The sequence below is a fragment of the Pristiophorus japonicus genome, chromosome 22, assembly GCF_044704955.1.
Source record: "Pristiophorus japonicus isolate sPriJap1 chromosome 22, sPriJap1.hap1, whole genome shotgun sequence".
Taxonomy (NCBI): domain Eukaryota; kingdom Metazoa; phylum Chordata; class Chondrichthyes; family Pristiophoridae; genus Pristiophorus; species Pristiophorus japonicus.
In genome coordinates, this window is record NC_091998.1 from 66073144 (window position 1) to 66086352 (window position 13209).

At 49.4% G+C, this 13209-nt stretch overlaps 1 protein-coding gene across 14 annotated transcripts in view; it reads right to left on the bottom strand.

Moving 5' to 3' along the window:
* The window catches only part of LOC139235126 (ankyrin-1-like), a 303602-nt gene that overhangs the window by 95396 nt on the left and 194997 nt on the right, over nt 1-13209 (bottom strand). For 13 of the 14 annotated variants that reach the window (XM_070866335.1, XM_070866331.1, XM_070866326.1 and 10 more), the window contains 4 exons: nt 9699-9923; nt 6570-6724; nt 5218-5429; nt 1103-1307 (listed from right to left, as the gene is read on the bottom strand). In XM_070866335.1, the coding sequence (XP_070722436.1) occupies nt 1103-1307; nt 5218-5429; nt 6570-6724; nt 9699-9923 (797 nt within the window). The remainder of the gene's footprint in view (nt 1-1102; nt 1308-5217; nt 5430-6569; nt 6725-9698; nt 9924-13209) is intronic. The other variant, XM_070866334.1, reaches the window with a different exon arrangement.

Genomic DNA, 13209 nt, shown 5'->3' on the forward strand with positions numbered 1-13209 from the left:
AAATGAATCCGCTGAATGTAACCATATATAAATCTGACAGAAGGACAGTTGAAAATAGGTACATTGTACATAACCCAATGGGATGAACAATTGGCCTTCTCTTGACTTGCTCTGTTCTGGATTGTTGTGATGAGGAACCAATCTCTGGGATGGGGAGGTCCTGAGTGGTGACAGGTCACATCCCTCAAGGGGCAAGAGACAACACTGGTGGATGGGCAGCCCTAGTGACTGGGTACAGAGCAACATTGGCATGTAGTTAGGAGCAGGCCCCACCTCGCTGGATGGAGAATAATGTATGGGGCAAGTGGAGAAAGTGGGAGGAAAAGAATTTATAAAGAGTGCCCGAGAATGGTTCAGGACTGCTTGCTCTACAATCTTTGTTCAGAGGGAGGTCATTGGGCCTATTATGCCTAGCCCACTCCCACACTTTTCCCATAACCCTGTAAATGTTTCCTCTTCAAGAATTTATCTAATTCCCTCTTAAAAGTTACTGTTGAATCTGCTTCCACCCCCTTTCAGGTAGTGACCGCCGGATCATAGCAACTCGTTGTGTGGAAAACAGTCTCCTCATCGGCCTCCTGTTTTTTGTGCCAATTATCTTAAATCTCTGTGCTCTGTTTACAGACCTTTCTACTACTGCAAACAGTTCCCCCTATCTACTCTATCAAACCCCTTCCTAATTTTGAATATCTCCATTAAATCTCCCCTTAACCTTCTCTGCTCTAAGGAGAACAACCCCAGCTTCTCCAGTCTCCCCACGTATCTGAAGGGCCTCATCCCTGGAACCATTCTGGTACAACTCCAGCAAGGCCTTGACATCCTTCCTAAAGTGTGGTGCCTGGAGGCCACAATCTGCCAGCTAAGGCCTAATCTGGTGGTTCATGAAGGTTTAGCGCACTTTATTCTTCCTGGCACTTGCAGCGATTTCCTGATTGCGATCTGGAACGGGTGAGGAAGAATTGTAAGCACGAGCCCGCACTCTGACACCTGCACTGGTGCTAAATGCTCCCCCCCCTCCCGCCACGGTGGCCCCTTACGCTCCGCACGTGAAGCTGGGCTTAGTGTAGGTCAATGCGCAGGAGAGGTAACGTAATTGTCAGACCTATAACACTGCACAGCAGTCGGAGGCTGGTTGAATCTCCCTCACTGGTGTCCCGTGGATTGTTCCTCCAAGATGGCGGCACTGGGATCCGAAGGCCGATGGGAATGTGAAATTTCCTTCTCCTGGGCTCCACAGTGACAATTGGACTGAACGTTGCCTGGTTACCCACCAGCTTTGTCACCAATTCATCGGGAATAGGCTGGGCCTGCAGGGAGAAACGGTAATAGAGCGCTCAAATAAAGAAACATAAGAACATAAGAAATAGGAGCAGGAGTCGGCCATTCGGCCCCTCGAGCCTGCTCCGCCATTCAATAAGATCATGGCCGATCTGACCATGGACTCAGCTCCACTTCCCTGCCCGCTCCACATAACCCTTCACTCCCTTATCGCTCAAAAATCTGTCTATCTCCACCTTAAATATATTCAATGACCCAGCCTCCACAGCTCCCTGAGGCAGAGAATTCCACAGATTTACAACCCTCTGAGAAGAAATTTCTCCTCATCTCCGTTTTAAATGGGTAGCCCCTTATTCTCAGACTATGTCCCCTAGTTTTAGTTTCCCCTATGAGTGGAAATATCCTCTCTGCATCCACCTTGTCGAGCCCTCTCATTATCTTATATGTTTCGATAAGATCACCTCTCATTCTTCTGAATTCCAATGTGTATAGGCCCAACCTACTCAACCTATCCTCATAAGTCAATCCCCTCATCTCTGGAATGAACCGAGTGAACCTTCTCTGAACAGCCTCCAATGCAAGTATATCCCTCCTTAAATACGGAGACCAAAACTGTACGCAGTACTCTGGGTGTGGTCTCACCAATACCCTGAAAGGAGATTAACAATTCAACGGTCTACATTCCAAAATTTGAAACGACAATATATTCAGAAGCAACTCTGGAACACCCATTCACTTCCAGCAAACTTGGCAGAAGACAAGATGCATTATGGTTTAACAATATTCGTAAGATGTTCAAAGCCAGGAGACAGGAGCATTTGACATTGGTCTGTTGCCCATTTAACACAAACAGGTTTGTGCCTCCGTTAATTAAATAAAGGGCAGATCAGTGACAGTGGAAGGAATTAACACAAGATTCCAGCCCCTGCTAATCTCACTGCCATTTTCTTTTGTTTTGGATGGAGCCAAGTGTACTTGAGTGTCAGCCATGGCTCAGTGGGCAGCACACTCGCCTCAGAGTCAGAAGGTTGTGGGTTCAAGTCCCACTCCAGGAACTTGAGCACAAAAATCTAGGCTGACACTCCCAGTGCAGTGCTGAGGGAGTGCTGCACTGTTGGAGGTGCCGTCTTTTGGATGAGACCAAAATTCTCATCCTTATTTTCAAATCGCTTCATGGCCTCGCCCCTCCTTATCTCTGTAATCTCCTCCAGCCCCACAATCCCCCGAGATTTCTGCCCTCCTGAGCATCCCTGATTATAATCGCTCCACCATTGGTGGCCGTGCCTTCTGTTGCCTGGGCCCCAAGCTCTGGAACTCCCTCCCTAAACCTCTCTTTCCTCCTTGAAACATACCTCTATGGCCAAGCTTTTGGTCACCTGCCGTAATTTCTCCATATGTGGTTTGGTGTCAAATTTTTTAATCTCATAATTTTCCTGTGAACACGTTGGGACGTTTCACTACGTTAAAGGCGCTATATAAATATAAGTTGTTGTTGTTGTGGCCAATTGTAGTCCAGCCTGGGATCAGATAACGCAAGTACAGAGCAGGGATTGGAACAGGATTCCCTGGGCTTTGTGGCTCAGACTTTGCCCGTGGATTTTTAACCTGGTGGGTTTATTGTTGGATGGTGCAAAAATGTACTCCTTTGCTTGCTCCAGGCGAAGCTTACTTCGGAAAACCCTTGAAGACACGATGGAGGAAGCCGCCAAAGATTCCATGGTGCTGCTTTCTCAACAGCACCACCTTGTGTTAGGCGCAGGAACTGCCGTCTCTCCTGTGCTGATTTTTATCAAACCATTTTCTCAGATTGATCGCACGCGGACTGCTGAACGGAGATGGTCAGACTCATCGTGGGAAGGGTCGAGGCGTGGTGCTAACTGCAATGAATGCAGGCTCTGGCGGCTAGCCGTGTGTTCGCTCTGACGCGTTAGACACACCAGGAGTTTGTTACAGTGAAGCTGGGCAATTGGAGTCAGTGAAAACATTCCCCGGGGTTTGCCGGGTGCAGTTTGCATTTGTCGCCCCACAAACAGAAGCTGCTGCCCATGAGGTTGAGTGAGTTGCTGCCTCCCAGTAGTCTGTGCCCGTGGTTCAGGAGGTCAGGTTGAGGGATCATCAGTGTGAGAATGTAGATAAAAACAGGGCAAAGATGAAACAGCTAATATAGGAATACTGGTTAAACAACAAGGGAGATACCATTGAAATAGGGGGGGGGTAACATTGGAATAGGGAGATAGGGACATAGGAACTGGAGGAGGCCATTCAGCCCCTCGGGCATGTTCCACCATTCAATGTGATCTTGGCTGATCTGTGACCTGACTCCATGTACCTGCCTTTGCCCCATATTCTTCAATACTTTTGTTTAATAGAAATCTATCAATCTCAGATTTAAAATTGATCCAGCATCAACTACAGTTTGTGGAAGAGCGTTCCAAACGTCTACCACGCTTTGTGTGTAGAAGTGTTTCCCAATTTCACTCCTGAAAGGTCTGGCTCTCATTTTTAGGCTATGTCTCCTTGTCTCAGACTCCCCAACCAGCGGGAATACTTTCTCTCTATCTACCCTCTCTGTTCCCCTTAATATCCTGAAAACCTCGATCAGATCGCCCTTAACCTTCTAAATTCTAGGGAATACAAACCTAATTTGTGTAATCTCTTCCGTATCTTAACCCTTGCAGCCCGAGTATCATTCTGGTAAACCCACGCTGCACTCCCTCCAAGGCCAATATACCCTCCCTCAGGTGTGGTGCCCAGAACTGCTCACAGTGCTCCAGGTGTGGTCTAACCAGGGTTAGTACAGCTGCAGCATAACTTCTACCCCTTGTGTTCTAGTCCTCTAGATATAAAGGCCATTAGCCTTTTTGATTGTATGTTGTACCTGTCCGTGACATTTTAATGATCGATGTACACGGACCCCTAAGTCACTTTAAACCTACACTGTTTCTAGCTTGTCACCATTTAGAAAGTACCCTGTTCCATCATTTTTAGGTCCAAAGTGGATGACCTCACACTTGCCTATGTTTAAATCCATTTGCCACAGTTTTGCCCATTCACTTAATCTATTAATATCTCTTTGTAATTTCATGCATTGCTTTGCAATAGGGAGATACCATAGAAACATAGAAACATAGAAAATAGGTGCAGGAGTAGGCCATTCGGCCCTTCTAGCCTGCACCGCCATTCAATAAGTTCATGGCTGAACATGCAACTTCAGTACCCCATTCCTGCTTTATCGCCATACCCCTTGATCCCCCTAGTAGTAAGGACTTCATCTAACTCCTTTTTGAATATATTTAGTGAATACCATTGGAATAGGGGGGGTAGCATTGGAAAGAAAGACTTGCATTTATATAGCGCCTTTCACGACCACCAGACGTCCCAAAGCGCTTTACAGCCAATGAAGTACTTTTGGAATGTAGTCACTGTTGTAATGTAGGAATAGGGAGATGGCTTTGGAATAGGGAGATAGCTTTAACACTCAGCAAGAATTAAGCAATGAGCTAGTTGATGATGAGAATGCAACATGCTGTAACTTTTGGAACAGGCAGTGTTGTCTGATTAACCAACTCTATAGAATGCTTGTTTTCACGGTATCATTGAGGGACACAAAGCCAAACTCAGTTTGGAACTTTAGCTGCCATCAAGGCGAGGAACTGTGATCGGTCTGGACACCATTCCCGGGTTTCTTTATGCGTGAGTTTTTAGATGGAGGACTGTGTGTGCTGCTCTGTATGAAGTCTTTAGAGGAATGTAATAAATATGATTAATTGTTGGACACGTGACTGTCCCTAGCTTCCCTGAATCTCAGGAATCAACCGAGTGAACCTTCTCTGAACTGCCTCCAATACAAGGTTCCGAGCTTGTGCTATTGGTTACACTCGGTGGCAAGTTACGTTGTGGCGATGGAACCGGTGAGTTGCCGCGGTGCTGCGTCCTTACCTGAAGGCCCAGACGGACTTTCTTGATCACCGCAGATGCAGGGAAGATAGTCTGCACTTGTGGGACAAGGGTGCTGGTCACCACGCCCCCCTCCGGGCCAATCCACTCGCTGTCTTGCTTGATACGAGAGACGATGGCGAAGTAGAGCGGGAAGTCCATGGAGACAATGCGGCAGATCCGCTTGCGGTCCAGCTCCTCGGGGCAGTCAAGGTCTGTGTGAACACAAAGTGCAGTCAGCACAAAGCAGCGTCCAACACAGCAGGTACTACTGTCCTCGCTCAGGCCAACATCCCCAGCATCGAAGCACTGACCACACTCGACCAGCACCGCTGGGCAGGCCACATCGCCCGCATGTCCGACACAAGACTCCCAAAGCAAGCGCTCTAATCGGAACTCCTACACGGCAAACGAGCCCCAGGTGGGCAGAGGAAACGTTACAAGGACACCCTCAAAGCCTCCCTGATAAAGTGCAACATCCCCACCGACACCTGGGAGTCCCTGGTCCAGGACCGCCCTAAGTGGAGAAGTGCATCCGGGAGGGCGTTGAGCACCTCGAGTCTCGTCACAGAGAGCATTAAGAAAACAAGCGCAGTCAGCGGAAGGAGCGTGCGGCAAACCAGTCCCACCCACCCCTTCCTCCAACCACCTGTGACAGAGACTGTGGTTCTCGTATTGGACTGTTCAGCCACCTGAGAACTCACTTTTAGAGTGGAAGCAAGTCTTCCTCGATTCCGAGGGACTGCCTACGATGATTACTGGCTACATCAGTGTGCTGGTTACATTACTGCACAAATAATCCGAATATCACCATAGCAGTTTGAGAATTTGAATTCCGCTTAATAAAAGTATGGGAATAAGGACATAAGAAATAACAGTTACAATGGTCTCCTTGTTCATATTATTTCTCCACAATCCGTCAGAAGAATTCTGGCTCACCAAGGGGAGGGATAATCAGTGCTGGTAAATATTTCATCTGATGGGGAAAGGGGGAGTTTATCCGATGGGGAAAGGGAGAGTTTATCCGATGGGGAAAGGGGGAGTTTATCCGATGGGGAAAGGGAGAGTTTATCCGATGGGGAAAGGGGAGTTTATCCGATGGGGAAAGGGGGCCTTTCCCAGCAGGGAATTGTGATATTTATCCAACATTCTGAGAATTTGAATTCCCGCACAACAAATAATCCTCAGAATTGGTCTCTTCATTCCTACTCTTACCCGAGTGAATTTGGAAACTGCAGGTGCTGCAAAGTGAAGACCCTAATACAAAGTTCCAGAAGAAGCCAGCCAGTGTGGAGATGTATTTGGACAGTATTTCACTGCCCCTTCCACCCCGCAGCACCCAAACACAAATGCACCTTCATCCATCCCATTCAGGAGCTGCTCCATCTGGTGCATTCCGTATCGGTCGCGGTGATCCTTCCAGGACGATCCGTTCTCACTGCGCAGGACCACCAGCTCCCGGTCCGTGTGGTCCCTGGAGGCGAAGTGTGGGATCTCCACAATGACAGGCCTAAACAAAGCGAGGAAAACAAACATAGAAAGTTACAGCGCAGGAGGCCATCATTTCGGCCCATCGTGTCCGCGCCGGCCGACAAAGAGCCGCACGGCTCTCGGTCAGCAGCCCTGAAGGTTACATATAAACCCATGAACAATGAACAATGGCGGAAAGGTAAAGGAGAAAGGGGGGAGAAAGGATGAGAGGAAGTAAGAAAGAGAGAGACAGTGATAGAGGAAGTGGAAAGGGAAAATGGGGAAGGGGAGCGCTAAATCAAGCGCGAGCCACTTCTCTTCGGGCACCAAGTGCGAGAGCGGGACTGTAGCAGCAGAGCGCTGAACAATGTGGAGCGCATTGCGAACGGCCTCAGAGGCTGCAGGGCCGATGATGGGGCATAACATTCTCCGACTCAGTTCTGCGTTGCCAGGCGACCTGCGTGACTGCCATTACCAGCCCCGAGCACTCTCAGAGAGTGGGGGGCTCGTTCATCGTGCACCAATGTGGGATCGAAAGCCTTTAGCGCGCACCAGGCTGGTGAAAAGGATAAAGTTTGGCCTACCTGAAAACCATTGCTGAGCTGACAACTCCTGGCGATCCAGCAGGGGCCGGGAGGGCAATTTCACATCCGGGGCGGTAAGGGGGCGCTGCACACTTTATGACGTCACGGTCTGCGAGGCGCTAGAGGCCTAGACGGTAAGAGTCAGCGCCAAACTGGCACTGAAGTTCGCGGGTGTCGCTGAATTTGCCGCGGCTACCGCCCCCACGCGCCCCCCCCACCCACCCCTCCCCGGGAGGCGCAAACCGCCGAATTTGTCCCCTTTGTGTTCCGAATTTCTCAATCCAGAATATACCTGAAATTGATCTTAACTGATCATGCGATAATTGTTTTATTTCTATCTTGTTAAAGCATGTGCCTGAATTTCTCTGTGAGGTTTGGCATGTGTTACTTTGGCAGGTGGTTCTTGTCCTTATAATGAACATGGTCCCTTATTCCGGATCCTTTAATTGCTGGAAACAGTCCAGTTCTATCTGCTCTGTCCGATCCCTTCAGGAGGTCCTCCTTATTCTCTGACGTAAAACCGCTGCCTGGTGTTACCGTAACTTCACCCTAGATTGCCAGCAGCAGAACTGCTTCCAAACCAACAGGTTATGCAACATGTACCGACACAATCACATGCCAGCCATTTACCCCTCACGGACAGAGACTTTGGACTGGATTTCCCGGCCCCTCTGCGCCCCGTTTCTCACCCCGGAGCGGGGGCAATGGCGGGGGTGAGGTGTTCTGGGCGGGCGGTCAGCCTCCAGCGCCCCGCGGCGATCCTCGGGTCCGGTTTAGCGGCGGCGCGGAGCAGCACGGCCCGGAAGAGCTGCGCCCGGTGTGTAACGCCCCTGGTCGCGACACCGGCGCGAGTTTTGTCTCCCGCCCGACCCGTCCGCCCCGCAGCGCGCCCCGCAGTGACCGCCCGGGAAATCAGGGCGGTCCCACCATCCCGACAGCGGGGAGGTGAGTAATGGGCTCCTGAGGTAAGGGCGATGGTTTGTTCTTTAAATGGTTTTTGCAATTTGTGTTGTGGTGGTTTGGGCAATGTTTTAACGCTCCCGGCCCGGCTCTTTAGCTCGGGAGTTTCCCATCCTAACGCCCCGAGAGAGGGGTACAACGCCTCCCTCAGCGCTGCGCCCCCTGACTCAGGGCCCAGCTGACCAATGTTACTGACTGAGGCGCAAACTGTTCCCGGGCGCTAACTTTCCCGTCCCGCCGCCATTACCGCCCCGAAATCAGCAAAGCCGAAAATCTAAGCCTTTATCTGGGAAGCATTTATAATGACTGACATCAGCTAAATATTCCGGTAGGCTATTGGATCTCCCATGCACTGCTCAGGGTAGACTGGAGGGCAGAAGCATGATCGGACGCGATGTCAAAGTATTATGTTGCTGCTGAGGAGCAGCGTTGACTCTGCAACAAGGCAGATTCTCCTTCCTGGGACAATTGGAGGTCAGACTTATTTTTTTCTCTCCAAGTGTGTCTCCTGAGTTCAGTTAGAAGGTAGTATCTGTTGGCGGGGGAAGTTCTATCTCCGTCGGAAATGATTGATTTCCGCGTGTGACGCGTGATGCACCCACCCCAATCCTGTGACATCACTCAGAGAAGTTGGAGGAAACGCTGCTTCCTAACAGTCATGGAGTTATCTACAAACTTTGACGGGAACAGTGTTATGGGGAGTAAGAACATAAGAAATAGGAGCAGGAGTAGGCCATACATCTTATTGAAACCTATAAGATTCTGAGGGGACTTGACAGGGTAGATGCAGAGAGGATGTTTCCCCTCGTGGGGGAATCTAGAACTAGGGGCATAGTTTCAGAATAAGGGGCTGCCCATTTAAAACGGAGATGAGGAGGAATTTCTTCTCTCAGAGGGCGGTGAATCTTTGGAATTCTCTGCCCCAGAGAGCTGTGGAGGCTGGGTCATTGAATATATTTAAGGTGGAGATAGTTAGATTTTTGAGCGATAAGGGAGTCAAGGGTTATGGGGAGCGGGCAGGGAAGTGGAGCTGAGGCCAAGATCAGATCAGCCATGATCTTATTGAATGGCGGAGCAGGCTCGAGGGGCCGAATGGCCTACTCCTGCTCCTATTTCTTATGTTCTTATATATACGACCCCTTGAGCCTGCTCTGCCATTCAATCAGATCACGGCTGATCATAAAGTGTATAGTGTAAAGTGTGAGAGTTATAAGTAGTGCGAGCTATAAGCAAAACCTTTAACACAGCAAGTAGATTTTTTGTTGTGGATAATTTCTATACTGAGTTGGGTAAACAGCCAAATTGCCCATTGCAATGTAGAGTGCGCACAGTTTGTGGTTTTGTTGGAAGACTGAAAGACTGGACTCGTAACCCCACACCTCCCCCCCCAACCCACCGACCAGCTATCCCACCCATTCTCAACGTGACAAAGCAGCCCCCACCTCCACACACCATGCGTGAAGTACCTACCCCAGGAACTGTGTGCCAGCCGGTCCCAGCGCAATCACCTTGCTTCCCATTCCTTCTCCTTCCACCAGCGGCGGAGGGCTGACCAGCTTCTGGGACTTGACCAGCCGGCAGGTGATACGCGTCGGGGCGCTGCAGGTCCGCGGAGGGATGATAACCCGCATCCCGTTGTGTCGACTTCCTCTCATTGAGCCTCCGCGCGCGTCGACCATGAAGCTCACCAGAAACCTGCCGGGAGAGAGAGCACGTGGCACGGGTCAACACGGAGCAACTTCTGTAATCGGCGGGGCAGAGTCCCGGCAGACTGCTAATGGCCTACTCTTGTGGCTACCTCAACGGGACAAATGTTCCAGTCACATCCCATCACTTCGTGGGGTCTTCTGCGGGGTCTCCGTTGGCCATTGATGGACCTTCCCCAACATTTGATGCCCATTGTCAGCAACACATGGACCAAATGCTCCAGGTCGGAGCTGAATCAATGTTTCAAACAATAACCAGTCCACACCAAACCGATTTACGATTGAGCATATTTCTGTACTGACCCCTTCAATCTCTGTTTTCGACAAGAGCCTCCGTACTTTTATTCCAATCTGGGAACGGAATGACCAGACCGGAAAAAGGACCATTCCTCAGCTGTTCTCGTCTTTGCCCATTTTTTTTCTTAAGGTAAAGTGCAGTTTTTATTTGATGTAATTTTTCCAGCCCCAAAGGGTTGCTGCAGCAAGAGGCACGGCTGTTTTTGTTGTCCGTCCAACCAAGGCAGGTGATACAACAGAAATAGGGACTGGTGGGAGCTGTTGCCCGTAGCAACGAGAGGAGGCCACTCAGCCCCTCGGGCCTGCTGCACCATTTACTTAGATCATGACTGCTCTGTACCTCAACTCCCTTCCATCCATCTCTCCTGATACCCTGAGCTAACAACAATCTATCGGTCTCGGTCTTGAATGCTAACAGCAATTGTCCCAGGGTCTGTATCCTTTTGGGGGAGAGAGTTCTAGATTTCCTCTCGCTCCCCCCTTGCGTGAAAATGTTCTTCCCAACTTCCCTCCATCATTGCCTAGTTCTAAATTTAAGACTACGTCCCCTTGTTCTTGAAGCCTGTCCCGCCGTTCCTGATCATCCCGATACTTCCATCTCAGTATTCCAGGCCCGGACTGCAGAGGTATCAGCTTGCAGTTTCACAAGCACTGCGTAAAAACAAGTCCCCAAACCCCCATCTCGCTCGCCCAGTGCTGTAGTCACAATCTAAAAACTCTGCTTTCTGCATCGCTCCATCTTCCCCCGCACTCCCCTGCACCAGCCCCGCTGTGAATTTTTATTATTTTGTCGTGTAAATTAAAAACGTCATTCTTCGCACAAGTAGAAGAGATATTTCAAGCTGAGGATCACGATGATGGTTTCAAGCTTATGCGGTATAAGCACAGAGCCTGTCAGCACTCATTGGGAAAGTCATTAAAACAAAGCTGAGAGAGAATGAGACGCTCCAAACACAGGAGAGTGGGAATATTTATTAGGTTTGGCGTTGCTGTTCAGCAATTAAAAGCCTGCTTATTGCCTCTTTAGCAGGTTTGCAGCTCAATGAGCATGTTAATATAGCTGTGAGACTGAATCAAAGCTGGTAGTTCACCCCTTCCTCGACTGTACACCTTGTGTGTGTCTCCCTGCCCCCTCTGTACAGGCACTGTACACACTGCCCTGCTTGTGCATATGTGCTGCCATAGTTTGTGCAAGTCCAGCACACACTCGGTAAGGACCAACAATGTGGCGCTTATCTTTCCATCTCTGCTTCTGTGCATGTTCGCTACGCACCAACTAAACGGGAACAACGGCGCTCACATCTGCTCCTGCACAAGGCTTGGTGTGCTTCTCGCTGCTGTCATATATTTGCTCCATGGGTTCTTTGCTTAAGAATTCATAGCAACACATTGCTGTTAAGAACTAGTTGGTTTATTAACAAAGGTTTAACAATTACACTACACATTACCAGTTCATCCACCGGGCTCACAACCACCTGCCCCATCGTGGATCCCCCGAACCCAACTGGCTGGGGTTTTATTGAGTCTTGTGAACATCACGTGACTGGCAAAGCCATTCCCAACTCAACAGCTCTACAACTATTTTTGTAAAACATAAAATAAAGTGCCCCCTTATTAAAGGGACACTAAAACCGACAAACTAACAAATTACATTTTGGAACATTAACACAATCAATTTAAAATTTGGTTGCCGGGGGTGATGATGCACTCCAGTCCCTCCGGCGCCCACCTCTCACGGAAGGCCGCGAGCGTACCGGTGGACATCGTGTGCTCCATCTCCAGGGACACCCTGGCTCGGATGTAACCGCGGAAGAGAGGCAGGCAGTCGGGCTGAACGACCCCCTCGACCGCCCGCTGCCTGGACCGGCTGATGGCACCCTTGGCCAGGCCCAGAAGCAGTCCTACGAGGAGGCCCTCCGACCTGCCCGCTCCCCTCCGCTAACAGACCTGTGAACATCCTCACAGGTGCATACATTACAGCTGCTAATTCCTGTAAATGTACAGAGATGCCAGGTAAAGGCTGGGCATGGTACCTTTCAATGTAGGGGTTGACGATGTCACAATGCCAACTCCTGGCCAAACACCTGCACTTTTGACGAGCTCAGTACTATATCTGGGGCAACACAGAAACTAGCACTTACATCTCATGTACTGTAGTCACGTGAGTATGCTCACAGGTTGGTGGAGCTGTTGCATTGTGATTGGCTTAGCCAGTCACATGATGTTCACAAGACTCAATAAAACCACGATGGGGCAGGTGGTTGTGAGCCTGGTGGATGAACTGGTAATGTGTAGTGTGATTGTTAAACCTTTGCTAATAAACCAACTACTTCTTAATAGCAGTGTGTTGCTATGAATTCTTGAGCCAAGAACCCATGAAGCAAATACATTACAGTTCCCAGCAGCATCCACCTGTTTCTGACGGAGTGGGGAAGCAGTTATTGTCGATGGAAACTCTCTCTCCCTCTAGCAACCGGAACAGCCATTCAGCCCCTCAAGCCTGTTCCGCCATTCAATTAAATCTGTACTTCAACCCACCTTGGTTCCCCATCCCTTAATACCCTTACCCAACAAAAATCTATCAATCCCAATTTTAACATTTTCAATTGACCTCCAGCCTCAATAGCTTTTTGGGGAGAGAGTTCCATCTCTCGACAACCGTTTGTGAAGAAGTGATTCCTGACATCACCACTGAACAGCCTGGCTCTAATTTTAACTTATGCCCCTTGTCCTGAACTCGCCCTACCGTAGGAAACAGTTTCTCTCTATTAACCCAATTGACTCCTTCAATCATCTTAAACACCTCAATTCGATCACCCTTTAATCTTCCATACTCCAGGGGATACAAGCCTATTCTATGAACCTTGTCCTCATAATTAAACCCGTTTAGCCCCGGTATCAGCCTGACTTACGGTGGATATCCTCAACACTGATTGGTTTTACATAACGTTTTCAATTAATTTTTGAATTTGCATCTC